At 31.9% G+C, this 18,678-nt stretch overlaps 1 protein-coding gene across 1 annotated transcript; it reads left to right on the top strand.

Annotated features, from left to right (window-relative positions):
• The first annotated feature begins 646 nt into the window (after positions 1-646).
• LOC132759066 (demethylmenaquinone methyltransferase-like) lies at positions 647-3,973 on the top strand. The gene is made up of 4 exons (XM_060750792.1): positions 647-697; positions 2,277-2,394; positions 2,770-3,000; positions 3,348-3,973. The coding sequence occupies exons 2-4, from the start codon at positions 2,278-2,280 to the stop codon at positions 3,840-3,842; spliced, it is 843 nt and encodes a 280-aa protein (XP_060606775.1). The 5' UTR covers positions 647-697; position 2,277; the 3' UTR covers positions 3,843-3,973.
• Positions 3,974-18,678: the final 14,705 nt, after the last annotated feature.

Here is an 18,678-nt window from a genome sequence, read left to right as displayed (position 1 = left end):
AGTTTGATTAGTGTTGAAGCAGTTTTTATAGTATTATAGCAATTTGAACTTGTAACGGGAGACTTTTCAATGAAAACAGCCATTTTTCACAAAATGCTCATGAAGTAATGGGTTAAACAAAAATTGCACCTTATACAACCGCTGATATTTTACATAAGTTCATTTCATAATTATGAATTGTCATTTTATGCTTTTATCCTAACAAAATAAAATGACTTGGACTCCATGCGCTGACGTCACTAACAATACTGCTCCGACTGAATATTGATACTAAAATAAAACTAAAAAAACAACAACAAAAAGCCTTTTGTCGCAAGTTACCGGATGTAACAACAACAATGACACAGGAGGAAGCAATTTTACTAGCATTGAAATGTTTGTTTGTTCACTTTTATGCCCTGATGGGTCATGAATTTTTGTTTATAAATGAAAAAAATTTAAAAAAAAGTCAATGTCACAGTAACTTCCCTTTTATGCTAGAGTAACATTTCCGAATTGGTTTTGGTTTTTTATTTATGTTTCGATTTAATACAAAGAACGCATATATGTAAAAGAGTTTGCACCTCTAAGTTAGTTAAAATTTATTTATTTATTTAAAACTTATGTAATAGAAAATAGATTATTACAAATTAAATAAATAAATTATTTTTAGTTCGGAACAGTGTAGTCAGTGGATCCAAGTCAAAATATTTTAAAGGTTGGTAATTTATCATTATGTAATGCTTTGATTCAAAATATCAGCGGTTGTAAAATGTATAATTTTGTTTTGAGTATTGAAATAGCTAAACCAGCTTGTTGAAATTGGGTTGCCACATGTGTAATTGCATAAGTGGATAAATTAGTTATCGATTTCGAACATTTCTTATACAATACTATTTTATATGTAAAAGCCCTTTCAGAGCTATATTTCAGAATATAAGGTCACATGTAAATAATCAAAGTAGAACAAAGCGGAAAGAAAGCTTTAGTAGTCGTTTCTCAGTAACAATATGAAATATTTCGAAACGCAAGGGATTTCAAATTAAGATGACGTTTTAACTATATTTTGTCAAATAGACGGATTTTGATTTCTTTTTTAACTTTGAATTTTTCAGACAATCATTCAAACATATGTTACTTTCGATATTTTATACCTGCAACTTTATTTTTTTTCAGCAGCTGTTTCAGGTTCATCAAATATAGAAGCAAAATAAATGAATGTTTGATCGTAAAATATTTACCTGAACATAGCAAAAAAAAAGTAATATAAACGACAAAAATAAATAAAGGAATTTCCATCACTTTTAAATGAGAAAATTGTACATAGTTATCGCATCAATGAAAGTTCCTATATAATTAAGTGTATAATAATTATCGGTATTTGCAATGTGTCTTAAAGATCCCGTAACACATTTTTTTCATGGTTTTATATAAAAAATATGATGCTCAAATTAAGATTTATCAATATTTTAAGTTCCAAAAAGCATTATTTATAAAGATATTACCGAATTTAATATTTCAAGTAAATAAAGGGAGGTAATAAAAAACATTTCTGTTAATTCTTAGTCAAATTTCCCAATAAGAAATGAAAGCATATAATTAAATAATTACATTTAATATGTACAAATATTTGCAGTACATATTTTATATATTCTTCGATGTTTGAAAATTGTTGTTTTAGCATAATTATATACATAATATAATGTCACGTAGGAGTGGTATACACTCAATGATCTTTAAAGTATGCCTTTAAGTTAGTGCATGTAACATATGAAATGTATGTGAAAGTTTTGGGTATTTTGTTTCCTATATTTACACTTACTGTAAACTAATAGGTAAAGATGTAGCTGATGCATTTTTGCTACAATTTTTAATAAAAAATAAATGATTATATGAAAAGGAAATGATTATATGAAAAGGAAATGATTATATGAAAAGGAACACAAGTCGATAATATCCATAGATATGCTTTCGTAAAAAGCAAAAACGGAACCGAAATTCAAATATAAACAGCCACCTAACATGCAATTGTATAAAAAATTTCTTATGGTTGTAAAGCATTTTGTATGAGCACCACATTACTATATCTGCTCTAGTAATTCAAGTCATGATTTGTGTAAAGGTTCGTGCTGGTTTATCTGGGCATAAGCACATGTTTAACACACAATTTGGAGTAGTATAAAATCAAATATGAACAAATAGGGGGTATTCCAATAAAGGTTATGAAAACAAAAACAAAACTTCGGGCAAAGTAAATGCAGACTATATCTAGTATGTTTACCTTTTATTCTTTTCAGGATGAGCGCTTTCGAAGACTACAACACGACATGTGCCAGTTATGACAACCAAAGAAAACCATTAGGTGCTGACTTAGTTGTAGAAATGCTAAGATTGAATATCGGAAAACAGCTTAAGGTATGAAACAAACAGAGAAACAATCTTCAAATGATAGACATAAACATAAAGATGTTATTTCTTTGTAAATCTGAATAAACGTTTCATATTAATGTTTATAAAGATGTAAGGCCATATTTTATAGATTTGATTTGCTGAAAGAATGAACTAAACTGACAATCAATGTATACAATGTTGCTGTTTTTGTTTGATTTTTTTTTGTTTTGTTTTTTTTTGTTTTTCCCGACTTAACTTAAATAGTACTTCGGTACAGAAAACAGAAAGGTCATGTGTCACAAGTTAATAATTGTCATCTCGTTTAATTTCTTTACACATGTTCTAATTTTCTGATTATCTATCTAATGTGGCTTACTTTCAACTGACCTTCATTAACAGGACCTCCATATTCTTGATGCTGGTTGTGGAACGGGTAATTACTCCAAAGCTCTCATCGAATATGGAGTTGGAAAAGTAACATTGATGGATGCGTCCGGTGGAATGCTAGAACAAGCTAAGAAAAAACTAGTTAATGCCATAGATGACAAAATAGTAATCAGCATTGTACAGAATAAACTTCCAAAAATACCTTTTGAAGATGACTCATTTGATGCCGTTCTTTTCAGTCTAGTAAGTATTTTAAGATATTTTAAGGCAACATTTGAGTTTGTTTGTATGAAACCATATTTACACATGTGCCGTTTGTACTAGATACACGACAAAAACGTTCATTATACTAAATACTTCTTGTTAAATTATTAGTTCAAAGTAATTTATTCGCAAATGTTCCATACAAAATATGCCACTACCTGTACAGAACATGGTTTACTCTGCCTTGCACCCTTTGATGTTTTTGTTTGGGGTCCACCTGGGCTCCTTGCCACTGGTTCTTATTGCATGGTCGTGTGGGGGTTGCGTTCATTAAACGCCGTTTTTCCATGTTGATCTTGTTTATCATATTTTACATTTAATACCAGGTGTTGCATCATTTGAATCCGAGGTCTGATGGATTGAAAGACGAGGAAAGGCCATTCAACGAAATGGAGCAAACTATTGCTGAAGCCAGACGTGTTCTTCGGAACAACGGCGTCCTTATCATCATTGCACAGTCCGAAGATGATATTAGAAACACCTGGTATTGCCAAATCAACAATGACATCACTAAGAAATATGTCACAAAATTTGCATCCTGCAAGCAGTACCAAGATATATTTGATCGCACAGGATTTCAATGCACCCAGAAGCTGAGACTTCTTGGAACTATTCTAGACGACTATCTAAATCTAGATGGTCCTTACCAAAAGGCTTGGAGAGAATGCGACTCTTACTGGGCATGCGCTACTGATGAAGAATTGAATGATGTAATGCAAACCTTGCAGTCATTAAAGGATAAGAAGGAACTTAATGACTGGGTCATTGAGCATGATAAGGTCAACACCCATGGCATTCTGACTATGTTTGTTTGTAAATAGTATGTGCAACATTTAACACCATTGATCCTATTGGGTATTTACAAATGTTGAAAAGTGATGTATATCAAGGGTTGATTAGAAATGATAATATGCATTTATATTATGGTACAAAATATATTTATTATCATATTAAATGATTAGTATGAATAAATTCTATGTTCTATCCTTTCTTCAAATTCTCATTTATTAGCCGCATATGAATGACATTTTAGTGGACTTAAGTACACGTTCCTCATTTTGACGGTGATAAAATTCTAAGCGTTTCGGTCACTGAGCGAATTGAGCCAATTGCCGATCAAAATGCTTAAAGTATGTCATAGCCGACGGTAACGTGTTCAATCGTCACAGCTTCTTGGCTTGTTTGAAAACATCTATAATATCCCGAATATAAAATAATAGAAGCACACAGATTGAATATTTTTGATCGGAGGAATATGCGATGGGGCTCCTTCGGAGCGGACGTAATGTGCTAATTGTAAGTCTCATCAGTAGGACATCCCATCGTTTGTTTTGTACTAAAACAACATCAATGTCATTTCATTTACGTAACATTTACAGTTTCGCATGCCTATTTACAAGAAACTTTCGTCATTTCAGTGCATATACGATAACCTTTATATTCTTGCATATCATACTGACGTTTCCGTGAGTTTTACCCATGCCGTAAATTTCATCTGGCATAGGGGGTGCCAGATGAGTCGCATGCTGTGCAATGGCACGCTTATGATGACGTCATTTTACCGTTATGAATGAAGATGTTATTCATACACTGTTGTAAGAAAATAGTTACGGATGTAATGATATAAATTTCTATTGAAATTAAAGATAAAGAATTAAAAATATAATGGAATATGGTAGAATATGCAAGAAAAGATATCTGACATATGTTTGCGATTCGGATCGGAATATTCATCCCTCGGTCACCCGCCCATGAGCAGTAACTCAGCAAGCCTCGGACGGATATTCCGATCGCAACCGCAACATATGGCAGATATTATTAATATGTTCGAAGTCGTTATTGTCTTTTTATTTTGTGTATAGGCATTGTCACAGAACATGTCAAACTAAACCTCAGATGCTGAAACTTATACGGTGCAAGTAAATGTTGTGTTGTTCATACTAAAAACATGACAGTTAAAAATCTGAAAACTTGAAAAATGCGCAAAGTAAATATGTAATATGTATTTCCCTTATAGTAATAAGTTAATGATAATAATTATAATGTATAAATGAGTTCATATATTATATTTATGGGAGAAGCGCATCTCTGGTGAAGTGAGCTTAGGTGAAGGAACACATAGTCTCCATATTTACAAGTAAATGGACTAGAAACAACTGTATACTTCTTACTATTTATCAACAAATAAGTCGACAAAAAATCTTTCACTCAAACCATTGCTTTTATATACCTGAATGATATGAAATATTTGACTACTGATGATGGTCATAAAGATGTTGTGATTTTAGATATTGTGAATAATCGGTGTAACTCAATATGTAACTCAATTTTTCTTAAATATATATCAAAGTTCATTTGTACAAAGTTTGGTGCTTTTCCCTTTTTCTGAAGTATTTTTTCACAAAATGACTGGACTATTAAGGGACTTAATCAGTATGATATAGTACAATGATCTGTGCTGTGATTATCTCTCGTTTCCTTTACGTAAAGAAAAAATGTTCTAACTCGACCTGCATTTTTAGTTGCCAACTAGTGTACTTACAAACCCGAAATTTCCAACCGTACAGGGTAACGCCCACTGCAGTGACGTTTCATCACCACTATATATGCTATATTTCTTATTTAACATAGAAGGACGAAAATATGGAATAAAACCATTGTTGACGATCTATATTTAAACATGTGACATAATCATTAAAAGAACGACGCGCTGCAAATAAGAACATAGACAAATTAGGCACAATTTCGCTTCATAATCAGTGACGGCAGCATTTTGTATTAGAATCGAAATAAAAGCACTGATTTTATCGCTTTATAAAAACATTTTTGTTTAGATCTGCAGTATTATTCATGTTTCATTCGGGCATCCCCGCACAGTGATTTTATTTAGCAATAAAATCACTGTTGGGAATATATTAAATTATAAGCAACCCTAGAATACATGTAGCAACTATCAAACTGTACCTGTGAAAGGATACTCCATATAAACACAGCTCTGTATAATGAGCTATTGTAAATAAGCATGACAGCAGGCTCAGTAGCCATAATTTGATTTTTATGCTCCCCGAAAAATTTCGGGGAGCATATAGTCGGTGCCTTGTCCGTCTGTCCGTCCGTCAGTCTGTCCGTCTGTCCGTCCGTTTTCTTGTCCGGAGCATAACTTGAAAACCCTTGGAGATAATTTGTTTAAACTTCATACAGTGGTAGAGGGCATTGAGGGGGAGTGCAGTGTCAAAGAACCATAACTCTATTTTGCACGGTTTTTGAATTATCTCCCCTTTTAGAAAAATCTTGTCCGGGCCATAACTCTAAAACTATAAGAGATATTAACATGAAACTTTGTAGGTGAATAGATCTCAATGGATAGATGTGCAGTGCATAAGACCAATAACTCTTTTTTCCCTAATTTTAGAGTTACTGCCCTTTGTTAATTTCAAAACTTTGAACTTTGTCCGGAACATAACTCTAAAACTATAAGAGATATCAAGATGAAACATAGTAGGTAGATAGATTTTATTGAGTAGAAGTGCAAAGCGAAAGAACCATAACTCTGTTAAGCCTCATTTTTGAATTATCTCCCCTTATAGAAAAATCTTGTCCGGGGCATAACTCTAAAACTATAAGAGATATCAACATGAAACTTTGTAGGTGAATAGATCTCAATGGGTAGATGTGCAGTGCATAAGAACAATAACTCTTTTTGTCCTTATTTTAGAGTTATTGCCTTTTGTTAATTTTAACACTGAACTTTGGAACATAACTCTAAAATTATAAGAGATATCAAGATGAAACATTGTAGGTAGATAGATCTCATTGTGTAGAAATGCAATGCAAAGAAACCATAACTCTGTTAAGCCTCATTTTTGAATTATCTCCCCTTTTAGAAAAATCTTGTACTGGACATAGCTGTAAAACTATTAGAGATATCAACATGAAACTTTGTAGGTGAATAGATCTCAATGGGTAGATGTGCAGTGCATAAGAACAATAACTCTTTTTGTCCTTATTTTGGAGTTATTGCCTTTTGTTAATTTTAACACTGAACTTTGTCTGGAACATAACTCTAAAATTATAAGAGATATCAAGATGAAACATTGTAGGTAGATAGATCTCATTGAGTAGAAATGCAATGCAAAGAAACCATAACTCTGTTAAGCCTCATTTTTGAATTATCTCCCCTTTTAGAAAAATCTTGTACTGGACATAGCTGTAAAACTATAAGAGATATCAACATGAAACTTTGTAGGTAGATGTATCTCAATGGGAAGATGTGCAGTGTGCGAGAATCATAACTCTGCCTTGCCTAATTCTGGAGTTATTGCCATTTGTTTATTTTTACTTTTTGAATGTGTCTGGAACGTAACTCGGAAACCATAAGAGATATCAACAAGAAACTTTGTAAGTTGATAGATAACAGTGATTAGAAGTGCAGTGGAAAGAACAGTAACTTTGCCTTTGCTAATTTTGGAATTATTGCACTTTGAACTTTTTCCAGGGACATAACTCTGAAACTACAAGAGGTGTACTTTCCTGTGTCCAAAACCTATTCGGGGAGCATCACCCGGCTCAAACCGGGCTCTTGTTAATAATCGATGACATCTGTTAATAAAGCGCTCTTTATATGCTAATTTGTTTTTGAAAGACGATACACAACTTGTCACCGGCACATCCTACTAAAGGTACCACTGCGCAGTTTTCAGTATTTCGTAGAAATATGTCAATTTTGTCATGTCTACTAGATAGTTTAACAGGATAACAGCACATAGCATATTTTGTCGCGTCGTATCTAAACTTTTTGAGCACGCAAAACAGCGGTTTTCATTTCGTGAATTAACATCTGAAAAGCACATGGACGCATTTATCGCCCGTTCCGGCAGGCTTTTCTGCGTTTCGTTAGAACATGTTCTATTTTGAAATCCTACAGATTTCTACATACCTCCCACAATGACAAGTAACAGATAACCGAATTATCTCCTAATAATGGGTGTAATGAATGAAATTCCAGAAATGTAAACATAGTAGAAAGATGGGGTAAAGCTGATGTTGAAAAGCTCTTCAGGAGACCCAAAGTATTGTATGTTCGAATCCCAAATTGGTCCGAAAATAATTTTGTCACGGTATTGAAATGTTCTCTAATCAGGGGAGGGAGGGGGGAGTAGTTTGTAGGCGACGGATAGCTCAGTCAGTAGTATCGCAGTGCGTATTCCGAGGGTCCCAGGTTTGAGACTCGATCAGGCTGTACATTATAGAAAATAAAATTTTAACAATTTATATAAAAAAACAACAAAAAAAAACAACAAAAAAAACATGGAGGTGTTTCAATCATTACTCATGGAGAGAAAAAATATTTAGCGAGTAAAGTATGTTAGGGATCAATTGGGAGGAAATTTTTTTTTAGAGAAACCTGATATGATTCCTACAATGCAGAATTACCGTCTGAATGCAAGTGTTGTATTGCTTTGAAAATTGTACATCTTATCTCTAATCAGAGTTGTACAACTAAATCTTACCGTCACAGAAACCATTGCTTGCTCAGTCTAGTGACACGTCAGTTTAAGTAAAAAACTACAGGAAAGGTCAAACTGCATTAAGCTCTGTGTACGTTGTGCTCTGAATCATACATATTAAAAATATATCCGTTAATGCATGCTTTATTCTCCATTTATGTATACCTGCGTGAGCTCGAAGAGCTGGCCCGAAAGGCTGGCTCGCAAAGCGGGCCTTACGATAACGTGAGTACCTGCTAGACAGTGGTGGTTTTGAAAACTTTCGTCGGCAGTACTGAATTGAAACACCTCAATTTTTCGAATTACAAGATAACGATAAAAGCCAAAGTACTAGTATTCTAATTGAAAATGGATGCGTACACTGGTGTCCTGCGCACTTTTATAGGAACCACTAAAGGACAAGGAACCAGAATAAACGGAAGCAGTGTATAAAATACCGAAATACAGTTTTAAAGCGGAAAATGTAAAATAAAAGTGAACGAATATTTTATACTATTTCAAAGTACATGTAAATTGAGCTCGCTTTGAGGCCTTGCCTCTATCATATTAACTCTGAATCTTTTCTGTCTGTTATCAATTTGACTTATGGAAAGAAAAAAGGGAAGGAATGAATATAATAAGACTTTTCATTGGTCATTTTAAAATTACAAACTGAAATCGGTGAACCTCATTGGTCCTTCTAAAATTAAATGTAAAGGACAGTTCTATCTATTCTGAAATTAAATATAAATGATAGTTCTTACCATTCTGAAATAAGATTTTAAGGATAGCTCAAAGATAAATTGTAATGGATAGCTTTGCCACAGTAACTATAGAATGAAATGTAAAGGATAGTTCTAAAATAAATCTAAAATAAAATGTACTGGAATGAGGATACTTCTTTAACATTTAGGTTAATTTGTAAATGATTACAAAATTTATAAAGTTAAACGTAAAAGAAGTGAAAGGGACACCTTAAACAGAAGTTGTCCTTCTTTGAAAAATCATCAATATCAATATGCTGTAATTTAATTTCAATGTTTAAAAATGAGTATTTTCTTAACTACAGGAAATTATTATCATATCATTGATATGTAAGCATTGTAAACATTTCTTTGCATTGAAAACTAAGAAATAACATAGTTTTGCATGTTAACCCGAGTATCGTTTTGAAGGATACTTCTTGTTTCGCATATTAATTGGTAAAAATGATATTTTTATAAATAAGTACAAAAAGTCAGGTGCTCATTGGAACGACTATTAACAATAATAGGTATAAAGCTGGTGTTCAGTACAGTCAAGATAGCAGCTTTTATAATATTCACATTTCTTTCTGCTCCTTTTCAGCATTATATCACACTAGTTGTTTATGTACCAAAAGTAAATTACAATTATGGTTTAATTTGCGTTATTGTACCAAATAGTAACACAGACTTCAGTCCTCAGTATAACACAGATAGGTCGTCATACTCACGATCTTGAAAAGCAACGGTTTTCCTGGAAATATTTGTCAAGGGGGGGGGGGGGGGGGTATGGGTTAAATATGATATCCCATATATATTTTAATTCGATTAACGATAAAAGACTGTGGCTCGTCTACTCACCGTGTTGCTCGTTTCGACTATAGATTTGCACAATTCGGCGTAAGTTCGATATCTTCACATTCCTGCGTTACTGGATTTACACGGTGCAATTACTGTTAAAGAACGCCAACTATGCAGAAATTGTTGAGCATGTTTTAGCAGTATACAGGTGCACATATATTTTGAGATGAATTTTACAACATGACTTGGTTACATGGTAGACACAGTTTTGTTTGTAAAAAAAATAACATAAGGGACATTAGATAAATGGTGATACTTGTTTACACTATCTAAATAGGGTACACAGACTTCAAATGTTTACTAAAAGTGGTGAAACTGAAAACAAACGAGACAAGCGGCAATGGTTAAGAAAGTATTTTAAAGCGGATCTAGACGAATAATTGATCATTCTGTGCTAAAAATATAACTAACATAGTTTAAACGTGAAGATTTAAAGGCATATTATGTTTCAGAATTGAATAATTTTTTACTTCTTTAGAATGGGCAAACTTGAATACTATAACATGTAAATAATGGTTTTAGAGCATGTTAGATATCACCTGAAGAAAAGTAGCGATAAATTATAAAAATAGTAAACTGTAAACAAATAAGTATTTTGACTACCATACAAAATACTTAGTCACTATAATTGTACTAATTGTTAAAACAGCAGCAGATCAGAGATGAAATAGATGATTCCAATAACTGGACAAAGACTTACTTTTTTGGAAACTTTAACAGGGCACAAAAATATAAAAGCTTTTGAGCAATAACAGTAAAAACATTTCAGAGGCATACTGGGCAATAAGCTTCTATGTATGATTTTTAAATATCGGTTATGTAGTGATATGCCATTTTTTTACACAACTTGAACTGTACAAAATTTCGAATACATAATATTTCATAAAGTTACTGTCAGTTAAAATTTATCTGATATTGTGTTATTATTGGATTTATTTTATTATCAAAACCTGCGTGAACATATACCCAAACTGATCCACATTTTGAGGTCATCCAACTAACAACTTGAACTTTTTAACCGGTTAAAAATGTTTCTTATCTACTTTAGATGTCTTATATAAGCAAATCGTTAGAAGGATAAAAAGCTGAAATATTGTCTCAAATATAGCATGAATTTTTTTCTCTTCTATTCGTTTGAGGACTTAACATATAACATGATCAGTACCTGGTCTGTCAATTTGTTTATCCAACAAATGAACTGGATTTTTACTCTATCATTGGTTTGGATATGTCGCTATCTAAATAATATATTACAGTTCATAGAATTGATTGAAATCAAAACTTAAAAAAAAACAAAAAAAACAAAAAAACTGAGTTTATATTAACTGTTTGTTATCGGGACATTAGCAATTAAAGGTGTCTATAAACATTTACTTCATGTAATTTATTTTTAATAAATAATCTTAATATTACTATGGCGGCAAAAACTTTATTAGACTATCTTAACGCTAAATTCTAAAAACACTACCATGGCCTATTAAGATGTTTAACTTAAATGTTTAAATTAATGGTTTCTTATTTCCGAATCAACGACCGTTTAAGAAACTTGTTTGTTCTAAACAAGCCCGTCACTTACAATGATAGATAGGTGCTTATTCTGTTAAGAGGTTTCATTAGGGCCAACTTGAACAACGTGTGGGTCACTGTACCTGCCAATATAATATCATTTTTGTTCTTCTCTATAACAAAACGTATCACAGGTATTGGTATGTTGATTGTGTGGGTGTCAGTGATTGATGAACTGAATCTTCTTATAAATATATCTACATCAGTCTATAAAGTTTGAAGCTACAACCACAGGCAGGAGTATCGGACCTGGGATGAAAATATATGACCAGATTGATAATAAAACCTGTGTTCATCTTAAAAGTGTCAAAAACCAAAAAAAAAAAAATTGTAAAAAATGACCCCCTTTAAAATATACTATAAGTTAAGAGAAGGCCGGAAACTCCAGATTCGAGCCTACGAGCAAGGGATTCATTTCCCGAGCCGTTGTGAAAACAATTGGCCGGACAATTAAAAACGACTTATATCAATATTTCACGTTTGTATTAAGCTTCCAAATGAGACCGTACCCAAGTCTCTAGCCCTTCCCGTTCATGAAATATCTATCAGGAAACGAGCGAATTCGTGCTAAAAATCGTTGGTAGACAGAATTGCGGCACAACGATTCGGTACGTAAACATAGACTAATACATGTTTGTCAGCTGTGTACGATTAACACAGGTTTTATTATCAATCTGGTCATATATTTTCATCCCAGGTCCGATACTCCTGCCTGTGGTTACAACATCGAAGTAGAGAATAATGTACACGCTCTTACTATTTTACCGTGAGCATATTTGTAATTATTATTTATGTTATTATTTATCCATGTTGCCAGTGTGCAGACCAAGATTAGTCGGCACGACAGTGATGTCTGGTCAAGGTCTACCACGTTTAATTTTCGGTCATTTCAATCTTCCTTTGAAGTATTTTCTAACGAATGAATCATGATGACTTTTATTCTAGAATAAAAGGTAGACACGTCTATTTAAGATATTAAGTATGGTAAGGTTGAATGATTTAATTTGAAGAAAGGTATGTTCATTAATTCCGTCTAACCTTTTTGTCAAGATCAAATTGCAACTTTATACAAACTCTTGGAGAAAAATTTCCATGCATAATTATTGTCACGAGCATGCATAGATAAAAAACATTATCCATCCGCATGTTTAAAATATTTTTATACACTAAAGACACATTAAGCCTAAAAATGAATACAAGTATTAGAACGTCAAATTGTATAAAATGTGGATTTTGGAGCCCTTTTCATTTCATTTACATTTTATGAGACACAATTCAAGACATTCGCTTTTTTTTAATTGCAACTTTCATCAAACCTGTGTTTGCGTGCTGTTTATATATATGATTTAGTATTTGTAGTACGCATAAAAATGTTGCATTTCTCGTCTTCATGAGCCTTTAAAGATATCAAAAACTTAAGGTTGTTTTGGATGTGATATATTTATTGTGGCATAATTTACTAGCTTCTGGAAGATCCTTTGTTGTTGTTGTTTTATGCTTTCGTGCGTGTGTGTGTGAGTGCGCGCGCGTGTGTGTTGTTTCTTTCCCATTTTTTTTCTCGTGTATTTGGTATATTTCATAAATATCTAAGTTATGGTGCAAGCTTTGGTATGACAAGAAGCGCACATATCTTGACGGCTGACCGCTTGCCGATTAAATATATAACCTACGGTAAATGGCGATGTTCAATAATCCACTGACTCTTTAAATACTTAAACGGAATTCAACATATATATTTTTATCTGTATGACTGTAGACTTGACAAAGGTTTTACGCTTTGTGTACAGTTTGATACCCGGGGAATAAGCGAAAACCAACACAGTATAGAACTATATAAATCTAATATTTGCGTCCGAATCATATTTCGTTTACATTGTCCTATCAATATCTGAAATAGTTGAGTTAAAATAGCAATTATAGAATATTATAAATGTACTTATTGATGGCCTAATTTTATATAATTATGATATCTGATTTCATCTTTTCTATTTAGACTTGAAACGGGATTTAATTTTTTTTTCATATAATAAGAAAATTTAAAACGGTCGTTGAAATTTTAATCGGGAATTGACATACTTCATTAATATGTCATTTTAAAATAAAACATTTGCCTTAGAGCTTAGGGACTTTACCTTCGTACGGTTATTTTCTTATATTAAATTTCATAATTTTTTGTAGTCACAAGTAGTTATCCTTGCAATTCTTTTTTTTTGCTTAATCTGAAATAATAACCACAATTGAAAATAAATCCAGATTATATTTCTAACACAAAAGAGAAAGATAATTCATAACAAAAATAGAATTGAGACCAAAGTTCTTTGATTTTCTTTCTAATCACCGGTAATTTAGGTCAACACTCTAACAGACAAATACCCCACTATTCACATTAGCTACACTACTGATATTTCAAAAATAAACCATTGAAATGCAACCTTCATTAAAACATCTTTAGAATGCTCTTTAATACATTTGTAACCGGTATATGTATAAACAATGCATTTAAGTTACATTTTAGGTAGAAATTATACATATTATTTGATGTGATGAATTGTTAGGATATTTTTGTCAGCAGTAAAGCATATGGCTACGTCTCATGAACGACTAAATTACTTAATCGACAAGAATGAAAAAAAAATATATAAAAGCTTTCTCGTCAAAATATTTGTTTCGGGAGTTGACCGCCAAGTGCTTCAAGACCTTTTTGTATTCTATTGGTTTGAACAAGATCAGGTTGTCCACCGTTATAATATTGAACAGTATACCGTAGTAAATTGTTCGTCTCATTTGATGACTATATATCAGCCATTTGTTGACAGCCTAAATAGTTATAAATGACATGTTAAATGTTTTAGCCTTCTAGTTAATAATCTTTTGATCGATTCACAAAGAACCGCGGATATTTATGGCTGAAATTGATACAAAATATTTCAATTTAATAGTGTTCTTTTTCGTGTCCCGCAAGAACGATATAAAAACATACTGAATGCATGATTCATTTAATACATTGATAATATTCACAAACTGTACAAAAGATACGCGGTGCTAATCCGGTGCAAAAGACAAAACACGTTAAAATTATTATATAGGATAAATAAGATCAACAAGGAAGGCGGCGTTCAATGAACGCAACCCCACAACCCAGACTCCAAACAAAAATAGGTCAGGGTGCAAGGCAATGCAGGTTGAACACGGAGGGTGGGGGACAGATGAAGATACAACAACATTGATATGAGTCTGGATAGTTTGTTTATTTCGCACAAATGTAATATATGATGGAACATTGTTTATGTTTTGACTTGGTAATTCGTTACAACAAGAACAAAAACACACACACAGGAGACTACTCTCTCCAGTGTTTTTGACTTAATAAAGCTGTATTTGAATGTGACAACTTTTTAAAACACACACTTTAAAGAACTTTCGTGACGGTTTTGTTTAGGTTTAAATTCGTTGTCTTGTTCTTAATCCTACATTATTTACAGATATTGTAAAACTCCCAATTCATTTAAAGCGTTACATAAGATTTAGAACAGCTCTATTCACGTTTCTTGTCTTTAAATCAAATAATGATAATAGTTATTTATTTGCTTACATAATGCAGAACGAATGGTATGATTTATTTATGACTTATTGATTAAAATATAACATTATAAGATAGAATGATTGATTAAGGCGAGAGGTCAAAGATTAATTATGTAATAGATTATATTGTAAGGAATCATTGGTATCATGTATTGATATCTTTCAATCATAAAAAAGGTATTTCAAGTTCAAAATAATTAATGTATATTTATAGCATGGTAAAATTATCTAACTGACCTTGATGTACTATCTTCTATAATGTCTGAACTACCGTTGTTACATCAGATCTTATTTAAGAAATAATGAATTTGTGAAATTATATTGCATAGGGATCATTTCGTAAATTATTGTCCCAAGTCCAGTGCTGTTTTTTTCTGGTTCTTTGGGATCTTTCATTCAACCACATTTAGTGTTGAAGATTGAATACTGTTTTAGCCGGTGCTAGGGGGCGTGCGGGCTTTATACACAGGGGTGTCTTGATATGCATACGCTGCAACTGCAAACATCAGACAAAAGTACTACATAAATGGAGAATCTTTAAAAGCTTTTCTATATTTAAGGAACGACAGACCATTAACATATGTCATTCTATGTTGCTTAAAGGTATATTATATATTTTTTGTTCTTCTAATTAAAATAAAGTAGTTATTACAATACATTTACTGTATATAGGTGTAGCAGATACCGTCCTTTCTTCGTGCTATCGCGAATTACTTAATTCCATTATATACTTCAGTGGGAGGCCGGGTTTCTTTATTGACAGTTCTTTATATATCTGATAAGAACAATTTTGCACATTTTATGTGGTCAAAGGGTTATTTAAAACATAGAATTGATAGGCAAATAACGAGACTTGATTGAATTGTATCGGTAGACTAAATATAACCTCGAGTGTTGACATCGGAGTGTCAATAAGCTTGCTGTTTAAACATTTCAGTTCAAATAATTTAAGAAAACGAATGAAGTTGGTAAGTTTAACAAACTTTAACAAATTGGTTAACATAATATAACATTGACCTAAAAACGAGCACGAAGCGAAATTTAAAATTAGCAAATACAATAAAGTATAGGTTTGTTGACTCTTGGGAAAGTAAGTCCAGACGAACCAAATGTTATATCATATGCGTCTTACTTTCAACATTGAAATATTTCAGTAAAATTACATTGTACATGAAATGCACAATTTTTTCTTTTGCGAAATAGAAGTTGGTATTGAAAGTAACATATTTTCGCTTCTGAAGAGCAAATTTCAGTTTTAATAACATATTGACTATAGTTCGTCCAGAAAAAGTGAAAGTTCCCATTTTTAAAGCGACATTCACATGATTAGAAACATTACATTACAATTTACGCGGTATTCATGCGGTTAAGACAGTTCGATATCCATGCGGTTATTACAGTTCGATACTCGTGTGCATAAGACAGTTCGATGTTCGTGCGGTTAAGATAGTTCGATTTGTTTTTTGATATTGTGGTCGGCTTCTGAATATTTTAAATTAAAACCATTTTTAGCAAGCACAAGTCATATTTCTTTTCGTTTTTGTTTTAATAATTAACGCTAAACACATGTGGCGCTTGGAAGTCGTTGTCTGCAGCATTAAAGGTGTCATGCAAAGTTGTAAATGCAAGGGTTTTGTTTTTAAACACAGATTCACTTGCCTGGCTGTAAATTAAAGAAAAAAGATATGTTTTGTATCAAAATACATGAAGGAATATCAAGACAAAGTAACAGTTATAGTTTATTGCGTGTAATAAATACGACAAAGTATTCATAGAATAACAATGACATGTATATACCGGAAAACACGGCAAGATATATAGATACATCTGTTGAATGACACTGCCATTCAATCACAATTTTCACGTGCTTAAAGAATGTAATCATTTGAAATATAATAAATATATAACGTTGATTAGGAGAAATAAAAGAAAACAAGAAGTTTTAACTTTCCAAAATATTGAATTAGACTAAAGAGAGATTTTGTTAAATATATTTGTACAAAATCTGAAGATATTTTTAAATATCTGTAACCTTTTTTGTAAATAATCATCAGCATTTATTATAACATAAGAACTAAAGTTTCATTGACTTATTACAGAAAAGGGATGAGCTAGCTATCCTTTGATAATGATACTGCTGTTAGTGAAAGAACAACTGAAAAATTTAATAGCTGAAATCTTATCTCACTGAAATAAAATACACAATCATTGTGTTCTATATAAGAAAGCGCAGGTACGTTTATCTATTCCTTTTGTATAAGGAAAACCTATGATCACAGTCGGCCGAAAAACGAGTAAACATTATATTGTTGAAATGTAAATAAAACATTACTTATATACCTAAACTTGTCAATACATTTGATAACCCTTCAATGGTAATGGAGATTTTCGTATAACAGTTTTGTTTGAATATGTAAGCCTACTTCAGCGTTCACTAAGATACAAGACAAAATCGGACCTGAGGTATAAGCGCATTACGTGCTTACAAATAAACCTAGTCCGATTACAGCACGGTAATGCAGGCGGTGTTCGGGATAAGGTGAAAAAAATAGCTAAAATAAGAGTGACATTCGGATGTTCGATTTCTGTCATTAAAATCAATATGTTTAAAGACATGTTTAAAATCAAAATAATGTATCATAAAATCTATTGAAAATTACAATTTATTTTACAGTGATTGACAAGTGTTCAGCATTTAATCCTTCTGTATTGATTACATTTCAGGAAAATCCATTTAGATAATTTCTTCTTTATTTTTGTTATTTTCTTTCGAAAAAAAAACAACAAATAAACTGATTTCAAAAAAGTGAAAAGACACTCTTTAAAGATATAAATTTAAATGCAAAACTATCATTTGCCAGCAAAAGACGGTTTTTTATTATAGCTAAAAGTAAGCTAATTAGGAGATATATATAACAAATATATATTTCAATGAATATAATGAAAATTATATCAATCTATAAAGTCTATACGGGCCACAATTTTCATGACCCTGTGTCTTTGAATATATTTATGTTTTCAAACTGAAGGATTTTTGCACACTTAAAGCGTAGCTTTATCCAAATGTCTATTTCAATAAATAACAAGTTAAATATGTTATTATATGTATAAAAGGGGTCCCTTTTAAATAAATAAATGAATAAATATATCACAGTCATTTGTAAAATAATAGCGAATAAAAAAGATAACAAATAACAATAAACATAAGTCTATATAAACAATGATAATTCAGTCTTAAATGCTTATATACTGACTATAAAAATGCAGATTTAAAATTAAAATGCAAATATGAAAATTTCTTTGTCCTAAATTAAGATTAATCCATCCCGACGATTGCTAGATACAACCGGCCAAAGACAAATTCTGTAGAGCAAAGGTCGGATTAACTTATTACCAGTTACCTAATTATACTACATTTG

The sequence above is a fragment of the Ruditapes philippinarum genome, unplaced genomic scaffold (genome assembly GCF_026571515.1).
Source record: "Ruditapes philippinarum isolate M1 unplaced genomic scaffold, ASM2657151v2 ctg2709_1_1_1_1, whole genome shotgun sequence".
Lineage (NCBI taxonomy): Eukaryota > Metazoa > Mollusca > Bivalvia > Venerida > Veneridae > Ruditapes > Ruditapes philippinarum.
The sequence above is the reverse complement of the archived record's forward strand: the minus strand, read 5'-3'. Positions and strand labels throughout refer to the sequence as shown.

Excerpts from the sequence above, each read along its gene's own strand:
- LOC132759066 (XM_060750792.1), top strand. The coding sequence starts at position 2,278 with ATGAGCGCTTTCGAAGACTACAACACGACATGTGCCAGTTATGACAAC. Across the intron at positions 2,395-2,769 it reads ATATCGGAAAACAGCTTAAG|GACCTCCATATTCTTGATGC; the intron begins GTATGAAACAAA and ends CTTCATTAACAG. Across the intron at positions 3,001-3,347 it reads ATGCCGTTCTTTTCAGTCTA|GTGTTGCATCATTTGAATCC; the intron begins GTAAGTATTTTA and ends ATTTAATACCAG.